Source organism: Pavona decussata, unplaced genomic scaffold (genome assembly GCF_977016875.1).
Source record: "Pavona decussata unplaced genomic scaffold, jaPavDecu1.1 SCAFFOLD_83, whole genome shotgun sequence".
NCBI classification, from domain to species: Eukaryota; Metazoa; Cnidaria; class Anthozoa; order Scleractinia; family Agariciidae; genus Pavona; species Pavona decussata.
This window is the reverse complement of record NW_028145501.1, coordinates 1,403,633-1,417,027: the sequence shown is the minus strand read 5'-3', so window position 1 is coordinate 1,417,027 and position 13,395 is coordinate 1,403,633. Positions and strand designations below refer to the sequence as shown.

At 40.1% G+C, this 13,395-nt stretch overlaps 1 protein-coding gene across 1 annotated transcript in view; it reads right to left on the bottom strand.

The window, feature by feature from the left end:
• LOC146475763 (cilia- and flagella-associated protein 54-like) overlaps positions 1-13,395 on the bottom strand; it is a 68,525-nt gene that overhangs the window by 22,394 nt on the left and 32,736 nt on the right. The window contains exons 23-32 of the mRNA XM_085115480.1: positions 11,823-12,147; positions 11,186-11,284; positions 6,150-6,276; positions 5,186-5,303; positions 4,458-4,616; positions 3,799-3,846; positions 2,633-2,737; positions 2,454-2,557; positions 1,267-1,476; positions 156-267 (exon numbers count right to left, since the gene is read on the bottom strand). Coding sequence (XP_084971606.1) covers positions 156-267; positions 1,267-1,476; positions 2,454-2,557; positions 2,633-2,737; positions 3,799-3,846; positions 4,458-4,616; positions 5,186-5,303; positions 6,150-6,276; positions 11,186-11,284; positions 11,823-12,147 — 1,407 coding nt within the window. The remainder of the gene's footprint in view (positions 1-155; positions 268-1,266; positions 1,477-2,453; positions 2,558-2,632; positions 2,738-3,798; positions 3,847-4,457; positions 4,617-5,185; positions 5,304-6,149; positions 6,277-11,185; positions 11,285-11,822; positions 12,148-13,395) is intronic.

Below are 13,395 nucleotides of genomic sequence, written 5' to 3'. Positions count from 1 at the left end.
TAGATTTCATCCACAGACTCAAAATTTAGAACCACCTTGTACAGCATAATAAACAGCAACACAGGAAAGTACTGCTCAGTAGCTTTCATTTGAATGGTTAAAACATTAAGGTCATCTTGGAAAGAGGGTTATTATAAAACGTTGTTGGTACGTACAATGGCTCGTGACAAATTTTCCAGCGCAGAGAGCAAGTAGAACATAGGCGACCTGCTAGCAGTGGAGCCTTCTTTGTCACTAGCAGTGAATCCTGTTATTCTGCTGCCAGACCTGTGACGAGAAAAGAAAACAACAGGAAATTGGTCAAGTTTATCGATGGATGAATGCATCAATTTATCCATCCATTAGGCAGGTAGGTAGGTAGGCAGTCCGTCTAGCTAGCTATAAGCCAGTCGGCCAGTCAACCAGCCAGCCAGTCAGTCAGTCAGTCAGTCAGTCAGCCAGCCAGTCAGTCAGTCAGTCAGTCAGTCAGTCAGTCAGTCAGCCAGCCAGCCAGCCAGCCAGCCAGCCAGTCAGTCAGCCAGCCAGCCAGTCAGTCAGTCAGCCAGTCAGTCGGCCAGTCAGTCGGCCAGTCAGCCAGCCAGCCAGTCAGTCAGTCAGCCAGCCAGCCAGCCAGCCAGCCAGTCAGTCAGTCAGTCAGTCAGCCAGTCAGTCAGTCAGTCAGTCAGTCAGTCAGTCAGTCAGTCAGTCAGTCAGTCAGTCAGTCAGCCAGCCAGCCAGCCAGTCAGTCAGTCAGTCAGTCAGTCAGTCAGTCAGTCAGTCAGCCAGCCATTAAGCCAGCCAGTCAGTCAGTCAGTCAGTCAGTCAGTCAGCAGGCCAGTCAGCCAGCCAGCCAGTCAGCAAGTCAGCCAGCCAGTCAACCAGTCAGTCCGTCAACAAGGCAGCCAGCCAGTCAGCCAACCACCCAGCCATTCGGCCAGCCAGTCAACCAATTAACCAGCCAGCCAGACGCCAGTCAGCCATCCATCTAGCCAGTCATTCACCCAATCAGCCAGCCAGTCCCCATCGATAAGAGCGAGTTTCTACAGAAACTGTCATAATACGTCGGTAGAGAGTGGAAACAAATACTTGGTTTGATCAGGTAATTTGGCCACGGTGAAGAGATTCGAGAGCTGATGTTTCGAGCGTTAGCCCTACGTCAGAGCGAATCCATTCACTGCCTTTGTTTCTGCAAGAGGCCAGCAGCACCTTGACTTTTTGATTAGCGTGACAAGCGGTCACGTTACCTAGGGAGGAGATGGTAGGGGCTATATACATCCCAACACTTACCTAGCCCCCTCTACCTGGGATCCACCTTGTGTGCTTCGCTGATTACCACGTGACCCTGAAGGCGCCTGCTGGGAAAATGGTGTCTCCAGTACCGAGCCACTAAATCCCATGGGGGGTTCTGGAGAGGCTCTTCCTGATGCACCAGCCCATGAGACTATTAAGGTCCCGGATGTAGCATAGCCGAACCAATCAGGATCCATGAAAGATGGTCTACAAGAAATGGGAAAAGAAAACAGTAAAGGGAGAACTTGGCAGTTTGCGCTATCATAGCACAAAAATTGATGCCGGTGGCTTTACAAGCCTGAGCAAATTGCGACCTGATAACAGGCAAACCAAGCGCAGATATGTGACGTATTTGGACAGGGTTGGGTACGGGACGGGCGCGTGACGGCCATCATCCCGTTTCCCTTCACAGTTTGCTCTCGAATCCGTCCACTTGTCGAGGTTTTTTGCGCGCTGTTCCCTTCTGCCGTTCCTGTTTAAAGGCTGAGGACAATGAGTCTAAACACACTTCACGAGGTAACTTCAGCCGCGCAGTGAGAGGTGCATTTAACCTTTTAAGCCCTAACAGTGATCAGCATCAAATTTCTCCTTTTAATACCAATGATTATTTAACCCCCGAGGTCATAAGAATTAAGGATATGATCACCCAAGGTGAATTTTCTTGATATTTGAATAAGTTCTCCACAGTACTTTTAAAAGAAACGTAAGGGGACAAGATAAGAGAATTTGTTCTTTGATATTAGGGGTTAAAGGGTTAAGCATGAATGATTTATCCCAAAATCCTATACTACTTTTTCGAGATTTAAAACAAGCTTGACTGACAGACAAATTGATTAGGTTGATTGAGTTTGATTCATTAGTCTAAGGAGCTATTGAATTTTCTCCAAGATAATACGCTTGTTTTTTCACTTCAGCAATCGTCCAGTTGTCCAATAGGACATTTTAACTATTGCGTCATTTTACTACAACCACCAGAATCCTTCTGGTTTTTGTTTTCTCATGCTAATTAGAGCTAGCATTCTTTGCTGTCCACTGGAATGACAAAATTTTAATTTGAAAAGGAAAACGAAATGAATTCTGATAGTTGTAGCAAAATGACGCCATCATGGCCTATTTCCTACCCATCCAGTCCAATTTCTTACCAATCACGGTATACAGACTGGTCTATCTTGTTTCTCACAAACCTGTACAACGGGTTTTCGGCATCTCCGGAATCCACCAAACGTTGTAAACTCTCAATCTTGTCAAGAAACAAGTCGAAGTTTGCACCAGCCATGAGGATTCCCATCTAAAATAATCAATGAAAAATAAATGAGATATTTGGGAGAACTGTGAGTTGTTTGACTCCACAAAAAAACAATACCTGAGCTCTCCAAGGTAACTCTTCGCAACTGACAGCTCTTAATTTCTTTCGTCTTTGTGAAGATCTCCAGTATTCTGGAAGAACACTCTGCAGCCGCTCAATCGCCTTGGAAAACAAAAAGAGCACAGAGGAAAGAGCAACGTTAATAAATGAGAGACAATCGCTTGAACGGGATTTCAACCCATGAACTGTAAGACACCAGTGCATTGCTCTATAAGCTGAGCTATCACTGAAGGCAACAAGGAACGACTTGATTGAAACATGGAAGCTTGGTCGTTCAAAAGAAGTGGTCAAAACTACTATACTCGAACAGGACCCACCAGACCACAAAATAGATGGTGGTTTCTGCCTGCAACCCTCTTCTCCAACGTCAAAAGATGGTGTCTTTATTGCAAAGCCACCCCTCTACCCAGAATTAAAAAATGACAATAAGATTCAAACCTCATTTTTTTAGTTTATCTAGCAATGCTGACTCTTGCTGGCTAGATATTTCTGTGTCAACTCAAACTTTAAAGCAAATAAAATTTTGTCGGTAACGTTCATAATATACGTGGTGTCTTCGTAAACTCCCCTGACCCAGACAAAGTGGGTCTTCTTCAAAAAAACTTGTTATGACCAGTGTCCTTAGACCAGAAGTTAAGTTACCGAGGATTAATTTCTGTCATTGATTTCAATTGCGAAAGTATGTCAGCTACCTTTGATGCGTTAGCACAAATGTTATGCACCAATATATTTCAGTTAATTGTTGCAGTCACCCAACGTCGTACTCTTACATAAAACCGTGCCCCTAGCATGCAGAACGCCCTTTTGAATCTTTACCAATTCTTTCACCTTTCCACATTGTAGATCGCACGATATGGTGTACCGCTGTTTCTATGTCATTGCCCGAACCATGCAAAGTTGTCACCATTTGTATAACACCAAACAAAAAGGCAGGCAATTTAGAGACTCAATTATTGTTGTATTTCCGACCGCTCGTTCTACCAAACATTGATTTCTCATTTTTCTGCTACTTGCAACGCAACGCCGTTGCAGACGAAATCGCGGATGTAACACACCGTCCCCCTTGGGAGATACCGTCGCAACGCAATGCTCTTGTCAGAATTGTTTGCAAGTTGCAGAGAAAAATGTTATGCCTAACATGTACACTAATCGTTTAAACTTACGTTGTAAATATCAATTTCTTCAGCTGTTCGCCCTTTGAATCTTCTGGTCTGTAAATGAACAAATGACAACAGGGTATTTGGTGGAAACTATCGTGATTTCTCTTAGATAAGCGCCCTTTGGTAATAAACAAACAAACAAACCCTAACCAATGGAAAAAGAAAAAAAAAGATGAAAACAGTGCATAGACAGGCTGTTTTGTACCTAGGGCGATTACTGCGACTTTCAATGACATTCGTACTATGAACGTCAACCCCAACTAACGAGTTGCGTGTTTTACTGCTGTCAATCTTTATTATAGTGACAACCGGCTGACCGCAAAAAGTACAGAAACCGATAAATCGGATCGAAATCCACCAATCAAAACGCACGAACATGACTTTTTGACCCCGATTAACCAAACGTTTTTGTTTTCTTTAAGGTTCGCTGCAGTGATTGACGGCAGTGAATAGTGTAACGGTTGTTTGAATCTTGAACTTCAGAGTCCACATGTTATTGAAAGGCACAGTTATTGTGAAAAATTCAAGTTATAGGAAATACAGAACTACGAAAATTGAAGTACCCAGTGTGCTTGACAAGAAAATGTAATGCGTAGGTAAACTGCATGTGGGAATTTTAAGCCTAAAGCGTCCGAAATCTGGGCTTTAATGTAGCATATTACCTTCCTGGATACCGTACTGGGTACCACTGATTTCTTCTGTGACGGAGGAGGCCTGGAATACATCTCTTGTTTGTTTCGCGCAGTTATCTCAGCTTCTTCTTTCCCATCCTCCTTCCCAGTCTCTCCGCGACGAGTTTTCTGTGGACTTCTTGTGGGAGGCTGGGAACAACAAAACATTATAAAGAAAAATAAACCGCCTGTTGAATTCCACCAAATGAATACAACTTGCAAATTAGTCAACAAATGTTTTCTCGGTGAATAGTCCATAACCAAACTTTTTCTTTTTGCGACACTAGTGTTGCGTGACTGCTTACCTCACTGATTCAACCAAAACGAGAGCAAACATTGAAATTTGTTAGTTCTGCGTGACACAACAGCACTGTGTGACATGTGATTGTTTCGTGACTTGTTAGTGGAGACAAACATTGAATTATTACGAGCTATGTAGCATGACAGTATTGGGTGACACGTTAGTGTTGCGTGACAAAAAAAATTGTTCCTTTCCTTACTGAACTCCAAGTGACTAACATCAGTGGCAAACATCTTAAATTCTCGCGAGTTACGAGAAGTAGCAGTATTGCGTGACATGTTAGTGTTGGCTGACTTGTCTGTTCCTTATCTTACTAAACTCCACAATAGCAGTGGCAAACATCTTGAATTCTCACGAGTTAGGAGACGTAACAGTATTGCGTGACGCGTAAGTGTTGTGTGACTAGTTTGTTCCTTACCTTACTGAACTCCACAATAGCAGTAGCAAACTTCTTGATCTTTTCCTCCTCAGGCCCCGCAGCAGCAGCGGCCTGTCGAACTATTGTGGGTTTGTTGGCCAATAGCATTTCGTTTCTCCTGTAACAAAACAAAAACCGACAGCATGGCTTGACGCTCTGTAGCCTACTACGTAGACGCTCTTTGGGTTCGTCACGCATTCTTCCCTCACGTTTGTGGGAAGGAGTGCGTGACGAGCCCAAAGAGCGTCTGCGTAAAAGGCTATACGTTCTGCCACATAAGCAATCTTTTTTGCGTTCACCCTTCATTTTTATCATTTTGCACAAAAAGGTAAGTTACAAAATTGGGCATAACACAATTACGAATACTAAAATCTAACGAAAAAGTGGCGAGCAGATCTAAAAGAAACCACAAAGCTTATACGTGACCAGGCCTCCTAAGTATGATTTTAGTATGACTACAATTAATTACATGGCGTAAAGTCGATAGTACAAACGATGTTCCTGTCTGAGATTTTTGCTAAAACAGTTGTTTCAAAGCTAGCACACTGTTGCGGAAATTAGAAACTGGTTCTACTTTGTTGCTAAAACGAGTTATTAAATTTAATTGATTTTACATATGAGTAATTTTATTTATAGTTGGAGTGATATCTTTACAGGTTTGCCGATAAATGTAAGTGTTTGTACGATGTCTGGTGCAATGAATGGAACGTCGGGGGCAAATAGGCCATCTACGAGTTGTTGTGAACCTCATCATGAAAGCAAGGCAAAGCGAAAACAAAGCTTTTCATTTGAAAATCAGTTTTGTTTGCATATAAATGAAAACAAATTTTCATAATTAAAACTTTGCACTTAGCCTCGCCTTCATAATGAGGTTCAAAGCAACTCGGAAATAGCCTTTTTAGTTTTGAAAATAAGCCTCTTTTAAATGTTGCAGTTAATGCTCAGCGCATAGTCTCTGCCGCACCTTATAATCCAGCTCATGGTATCACTGGTCCATTCCAGAGCTGTTTCTGTCAGACCTTCCTGTAAAGCCTTAGCAAGCACCTGAACATAGAAGCCTAGGAAACGAGTTCGTCGCTTGAACTTCAGCACTGGGAATGGAACATAAAAATACGAGATGAATAAGAAGAGAGAAGCAATGGGTAAACCAAACGAATTTACAGAAATACCTTATGCAAAAATGGCTGACATTTTAATGGCCTTGTGTTTGCATTCAAATTAGCCTCGCTAGTCTAGTTCAAAGTAAAATATTTTTGGGGGGTGATTTTTTAACTCAAGAACGAGGTTAGTAGGGCTTATTTAAACGCAAACAAAAGAATATCAAGATGCCAGTCGTCAATGACTATGAAACCTCAAGCGTACTAATGAACAGAATATTTTGATCCTTAACTCTTTATTAAAAAGAAATAAAACTTACCTATATAGAAAAGTAATGCAAGCAACTTGACCTTAAGAAATTCATATTATTTTACTTTAAAGGTTGCATCGCCTGTCTTAGCTAAAATGAAGTGATTCGGTAATGGTATAACAATCATTCCTCGCTTCGGCTTGAAATCTTAAGATACTCGCTGGCCGTTGTTTAGAACAGTCTTCCTCATGCTTTGCGATCTTTTAGAATCTCATCGTCTTTTCACAAAGCAGTCCGGGAGCTTAGACTTACCATTGTACTGTTGTTGAGTTTAATTTCACTTAATGTAAATTCATTTAATCATATATTATAAAGTTCAGAACGTCTATTGAAGGAATACAAGAAAGCTTTACGATACACACGAACATATTATAGATAACAATTTACGAACGATTGTGAAAAGTATCAAGTGTAGTTAATGTCTTGGGGAAGCTTTGACCATCGCTGCGTGGCTGCGCAAAAAACAATCAAAGGAGATATCCCCCAGACAGCTTTAGATCGACATTAAGTTGTTCACATGGCTTACAACACAAGAAGTGGTAACTTGCCAAGGCTACCTAAACTTAAAACTGAATGAAGAAAATGAGTAACGTACTATAAATGTACAATTGACCGGGCATCTCTCCCAGCAGATGTTCTGCGAAAGCCAATGCCCCGCAAAGTTTTTTAGAAAAACATTAAGACGTTTCTAACAGATGATTCTTTAATCGATGCCTTTAGCTTTTAATTAAATTAACTTAAGGCTTATACATGTGGCAGCACTTCATTTCCATTCTAGAACCTCTAGTTCTACAAATTACATAGACTTTATTATCTTTTATTTTGTTGTGTTGTCTTAACATGTTTGTTCTTTTGTTACTTTACTTCGGACGACCTCCCTGAAAACCACATGTATGTGATCGGCGCTTCTTCTTAAAATATTTCATTACAATTGTAAATACTATTGTGAAAATTGTTGAAAGGCAACAGTACAAATACAGGTTGTTGTTGTTGTTGCTGTTCAAATTAAAAAGAAAAAGAAACATTTGAAACAACTGATCTGAAACGGAAAAAATAAGAAAAGAGACGAAAAAGAGAGGAAAGGAACACATGGAATATGACACCAATAGACAAGAAAAGCTAGTGTTTCTTTTCTGCGCTTTGATATTCAGTTCAAAAGCGAACGGTGAGCCGCAGAGCACGTGGAGCGAGACAATGATAACAAACAATACTGTACAAAAGTAGAAGGACCGCAAGTAAGTTAGCAAACGAGATGGCCTTCCGTAAAGTAAAAGTTTATTTTCAGATTAAGAGCTTCTCATATGTGCGCAGTTTATCTCTACAAGGGGAGGCCTTACTGTCACAGTTTTACCACCCGAGGAAAGATAGTACTTGATAGCAGTTTATCTGAAATGGGTTGAGGATACAGGAGGAAGGAAGATGTTGAGATCACTAAGAAATTGAAAATAGCCTTATGTCCACACTGCTGTGTAAATACTGCAGTTTGGAGTCAAAAGATGGCAGGAAGAGCACAGAATGAGATAGAACAGCTTGATATCCAAGATTGTCTGGAGACAAGTAGAAGGTCGGAGACAGAAATGGGACAGACCATCAGAGCAAGTGTGAGCAGGACCACATCTGAAAGACAAAATAAAGGCAGTTGGAAAATAATCATCAACATCATGAGGCCCATGACTTGGAGCCTCTATCTGTATTAATTCCTTGAGGCAACTCTTTCACGAGTAAAAAAAATAAAATTAAATCTACTCGGGAAAGGGTTGACTCCAAGGGTTAGTAAGGAATTCAACATCCTCCTCCTCCTCCTCCTCCTCATTTCTATTGTTTTTCCTCCTCCTCCTTCTCGTCATGATCATTATCATCATCATCTACACCACTACTGCCACCGCTACCACCATCATCATTATCACCGTCAGCATCGTCATCATCATCATCATCATAAAAAGTAGGCAATGCATGAAAGTAAAGGCATGGAAGTCTTGAGAAGAAAACATGATAGATCTTAATGCAATTTTTCCCAACAACAATGACAGAAGACGTATGAAAAGTAACAGAGAGAGTCAACATGCACAAAAGAGCTGATGAAGAGTATGACGTCTTACTGTCAGTCAAGAACAGAAGAAGTGAATGATGCTTGAGAAGGAGAGTGTACTGAACAGCGAGAGGTGGATTCATCATCACCAGCTAGGTACCAGTCAATATCCCAGTCTTGAATAAGAAAGAGAATGTCACAGTTGCATAAATTATCACGTGCATTGTAATAAATTGTTAATTATTAAAATCAGTAGGCCAGACAAGAGACAGGTTAGTCAAAATCCCAGTCTTAAAGGAAACCTCCACTCTTGAAATAAATTAACGTTAAATCGTTGAAAATACAATCTAATTTTAAATTTCGTTGTAAGACATGGAAATAATATTTCTGTGTCGGATTCTGTGTCGGACAAAACATAATTTGATTATCGCCTTTTTTTCATTTCAAATTTCCCGGGCGCTGCCATCTTGGATTTCATGACGTAATATGGTTGCTCTATTGTTTCACACAAAACATTTTTCGCTTACTAACAATAGCGGCAACCATATGACGTCATAAAATTCAACATGGTGGCGCCCAGGGCTGAGTTGCTCGAAGCATGGTTAGCGCTAACCATTGGTTAAGAGGTATTAAAATCTATAGGTTGTCATGGCATTTAACCCGGGTTAGCGCTAACCATGCTTCGAGCAACTGGGCCCAGGAAATTTAAAATCGAAAATAGGCGATAATCATATCAAATTTTTAGCACACTTGAATGTTACTTCTCCTTTTAAAATTAAAATTAGAATTTAGACTTTATTTCCGACAATTTACCGTCAGTTTGTTGTCGGAGTGGAGGTTCCCTTTAAACAAGGAAGAGTATTTAATAAACACTTAAGCATTTAATAAGTTATTTAGGGCGTTAGTTTCTAACAAAACTGTTGTGCTGCGTCGGTGGGGAGAAGAAACAAATGCTTGGTTTATCAACAGTCGATAAGGTATTTTCGCCACCGTAAAGATGACGGAGATTCGAGTGCTGACGTTTCGAGCGTTAGCCCTTCGCTTAAGTTTTCAACGTTAGCTCTCTGCCGAAGGGCTAACGCTCAAAACGTCAGCACTCGAGTCTCCGTCATCTTTACGGTGGGAGGCCAAATTACCTTACAAACTCAGCTTAGCTACCATGGCCTTTAAATGCATTTCCGGACACGCCCCCGAATATCTGACGTCCCAATTCATTACCCGCGAGCAAGTTACCAAGCGTACAACTAGGAGTGGCCAAAAGCTTAATGTACCTCTTTGTAAAACAGCCTCAGGTCAAAGAACATTTTATTACAGAACTGTTGGACTTTGGAACAATTTAGACCCCCTTTTTAAATCAAGCCGTTCTGTTCAAGTTTTTAAACGTACCTTAAAGAATAAGCTTTTAGACAATTTTGTAAATACTTCCTGAACTTCATTTATTTTTAGTATTTTTCTCGATTAGTAAGTTTAGATAATGTTGTAATTGTTTTTTAAATTTGATTAATTTTAATTGTGTAGTTATTAGTAACTTAAGTATTTAAATAATTGTTCCTGAAAAGCCCCATTGGGGAGGTAACAATAAAGTATGTATGTATGTATGTATGTATGTATGTATGTATGTATGTATGTATGTATGTATGTATGTATGTATGTATGTATGTATGTATGTATGTATGTATGTATGTATGTATGTATGTATGTATGTATGTATGTATGTAAACTCTGTTGATAAATCCAAACAAGACTTATTCCACTTGAAAAATAAAAATGAATAAATATATTTAGTGATAAAAACTAGGGCTTATAGCAAAAGACGTTAGATTCCCATATGATACCCACCCATGCTGATATCCGATCTCACCCTTGCACTGAAGCAATGTAAACCGCATTTGAATATGTATATAAAAAATACGGTATATAAATAACATTACCATCTTTTACGATTGTTTTTATCATATATGTTAATTGTCTACACAAGGATTGGCGATCAGTTTTAAGCGTTTGATTTTGTTACTAAATGCATCTCAAAGAATTTACTTATGGGAAATAAATACACACAAATAAATGAATAAAAAAATAAGTTTTAAAGTTGGGCAAGCAACATGGTTTATAGAGAAGTATATTCTGTAAGAAGAAAGAGACTTCTCCGTTTAGGCGCCAGCCAATATGCGGTCTATTGGTTATGCAGTGCGCTTCGAGCTACGCTGGATAAGTCACTGTCTAATACATACTCAAAGGGGGGGGGGGGGGGGGGGTAAAGAGGCTCACGACCATGTGTCCAGTTCCTATAAGACAATAAATGAAGGGTACGTTCGATTAACGCTATTCCGGAATAGGAATACGTACCAATGATGACTGGAGTACAAAATGGCTCCTAAATTATCGTGTGTCAGGGTACGTTTGCAGAATTTTTTTTTCCGAAATTTACTTAAAAAGAGAAATCTAACAGCTATTCCGCTAATTCTTAACTCCGCAATACGATCAATCGAACGCAGCCTTAACTTAACTCAACCCCTCCCCCACAGTTTTCATCCCATCTGAGTCCTCCCCCCTTGGTGCTTACCTTCTTTGTAGGCCTGCTGCGCCGGTAGATTGGCCACAACTGAGTACAGAACTGAAGGATCTTCAGACCCAGTTAATTCTTCATCGTCACGATTCAAAGCTAAAAGGACACAAGGATTATCACAAAAAGCGACAGGACAGGAATATCGCTTGTGTGAATCAAGAGGTTCTTCACACGGGTGACTTAAGTTTGCAATCATGTGCTTTCATGTGGCAAAGCTTAAATTTTTTCTTAAATCCGAGTTTGATAGCTTTCTTCTTACTCTTGGGGTTTGAAGTTTCTCAACAGCACATGTTTAATGTGCGTTCACACAACAAATGTGAGTTTACTGAACGAAGCACCAAAAGCTTGACAAACCCTTTCTTTCACGTAGCTTCCCTCGTAGACGCTCCTTTGGCTCGTCACGTTAGGGAGGAAAGACTGCGTGACGAATCAAAAGAGCGTCTGCAAGGGAAGCTATCTTTCATGCGGCAACACTGTAAAAATTCCACGTCATTGCTTAAATCCGGTTTCACAGCTTTCTACATCCTCCTTCCTAAATGATTTTGCAAGAACATTGGTTTAGAAAATATCTTCCTTTTGACGACTGTTACCGTCCATTTATAAGTAGAAAAACGAAAAAAAAGTAATCCTTTACCTTGTTGGCTTAATTTCAAGATATAAGCCTCCAAAGCTTTCAGTTCTTCATTTTGTGCGTCCGCGGTGAAAGCAGCGGCTTCTTTCTCTAGTTTGCCCAGTCCCCCTTTGCCTCCTCCAGCTTTGGGCTTCTTAGTCGCCCCAGGCTTCTTCTTGGTGTTCTTACTCGGCGGTGGTCCTCCGAGAGTGGCAGTTGCCATGGCAGCCGCTGCTTGCATGGTTGTCATGGTACCAGCACTGTCAGGAGCGGTTTCAAGGTTTAGCATTTTCTTGCCCAGTTCAATGATGGCACCAGCTACTCCTTGCTCATTCCACATCTGTAAAATCTAAATTGTTTCACACAAAAGTGTTACTTACTTTGTAATATTCGCGACATGTTCGTCAATAAAGGCCCGTTTAAACGATTTCAACATTTGCCCAACATTCGTTCAACTTGTTAGATGGACGGAGTGTTCAAACCGTTTCAATGCCATTGAACATTTTCAAGAACAAAGAAAATGTTGAATCGATGTTGAATGTAAGTTCAAACCAATTTCAATTTGATTCAACACACTTTCAACAGGCTTTCAATATTTTTTTTTTACCCTTTCAACAATGTTGAGCGACCTATTCAAACGCCCCCGGTATTTGGTTCAACAACTGTGTTGAACGCATGTTAAAGCAAATGTTGAAACCGTTTAAAATCGAAAAGACGCTGTTCGGTTGATAGCAGCCAAGATATAATGACCAAAATTCCATTAAAAGACTATCAGAATGTAAAGAAACTATCCACGGATATTTTCGCCGGCAGATAACCAAAATAAAAATGGGTTCAAATTTGAAAACGTCGGGCCGACGTTTTCAATTTTCGCTGTCGTAACGCACTAAAAATCGGTTGTACTATATTTTGGTTCAACCTTTCGTCTCAGTAGAATCACTATTAATATTTATTTAAATTAGCGATTTATATGTAATTAACACAATGTTCAAAGTTTAATTTTAGTGAATTTTTGCCCAAATAATGATATCTCCCATGATACTGCCCCTTTAACATGTTGAATATAAGACACCTTTGAACCTGGGAAAAGATTCACGAAGTCGTCAATGGTTAAGACGAGTCCCAAGTATTGTCTCTGAACAATACTCTGTTGTTATGCCAACAGTACTTGGGATATATCTTAACTATAAAGATAGGCCTCGTGAATTCGAATTAAAAAGTTGACGGTCCCTAAAGTTCAACTACAGTCGAACTTTAGGGACCGTGCGCGCAATTAAGTGTCTGCCTTACAATGTTTTTAAGAAGAAATACAAACTTTTTCTACTTGATAGCCAAACATAAATGATATATAAAATTTAACGTATACTATATACTTACGTATTTGCTGTAAACACTTTTTTCCTTACTGATGTATTTTCCTCTCCCAAGCCTAATTTAACTAGCAGAGCTCTTCAACCAGTGTTATAAATTCTACTTGCCCCTATTTTATTTAAATGCACAGAGGTAGTGGCCAACACGAAAGCCTTGCTCCTTTGGCCGCTACGCACTTCTTCCGTAGAAAGTAAAATCATTCAATAAATTGCTCTGCATGTTTAAT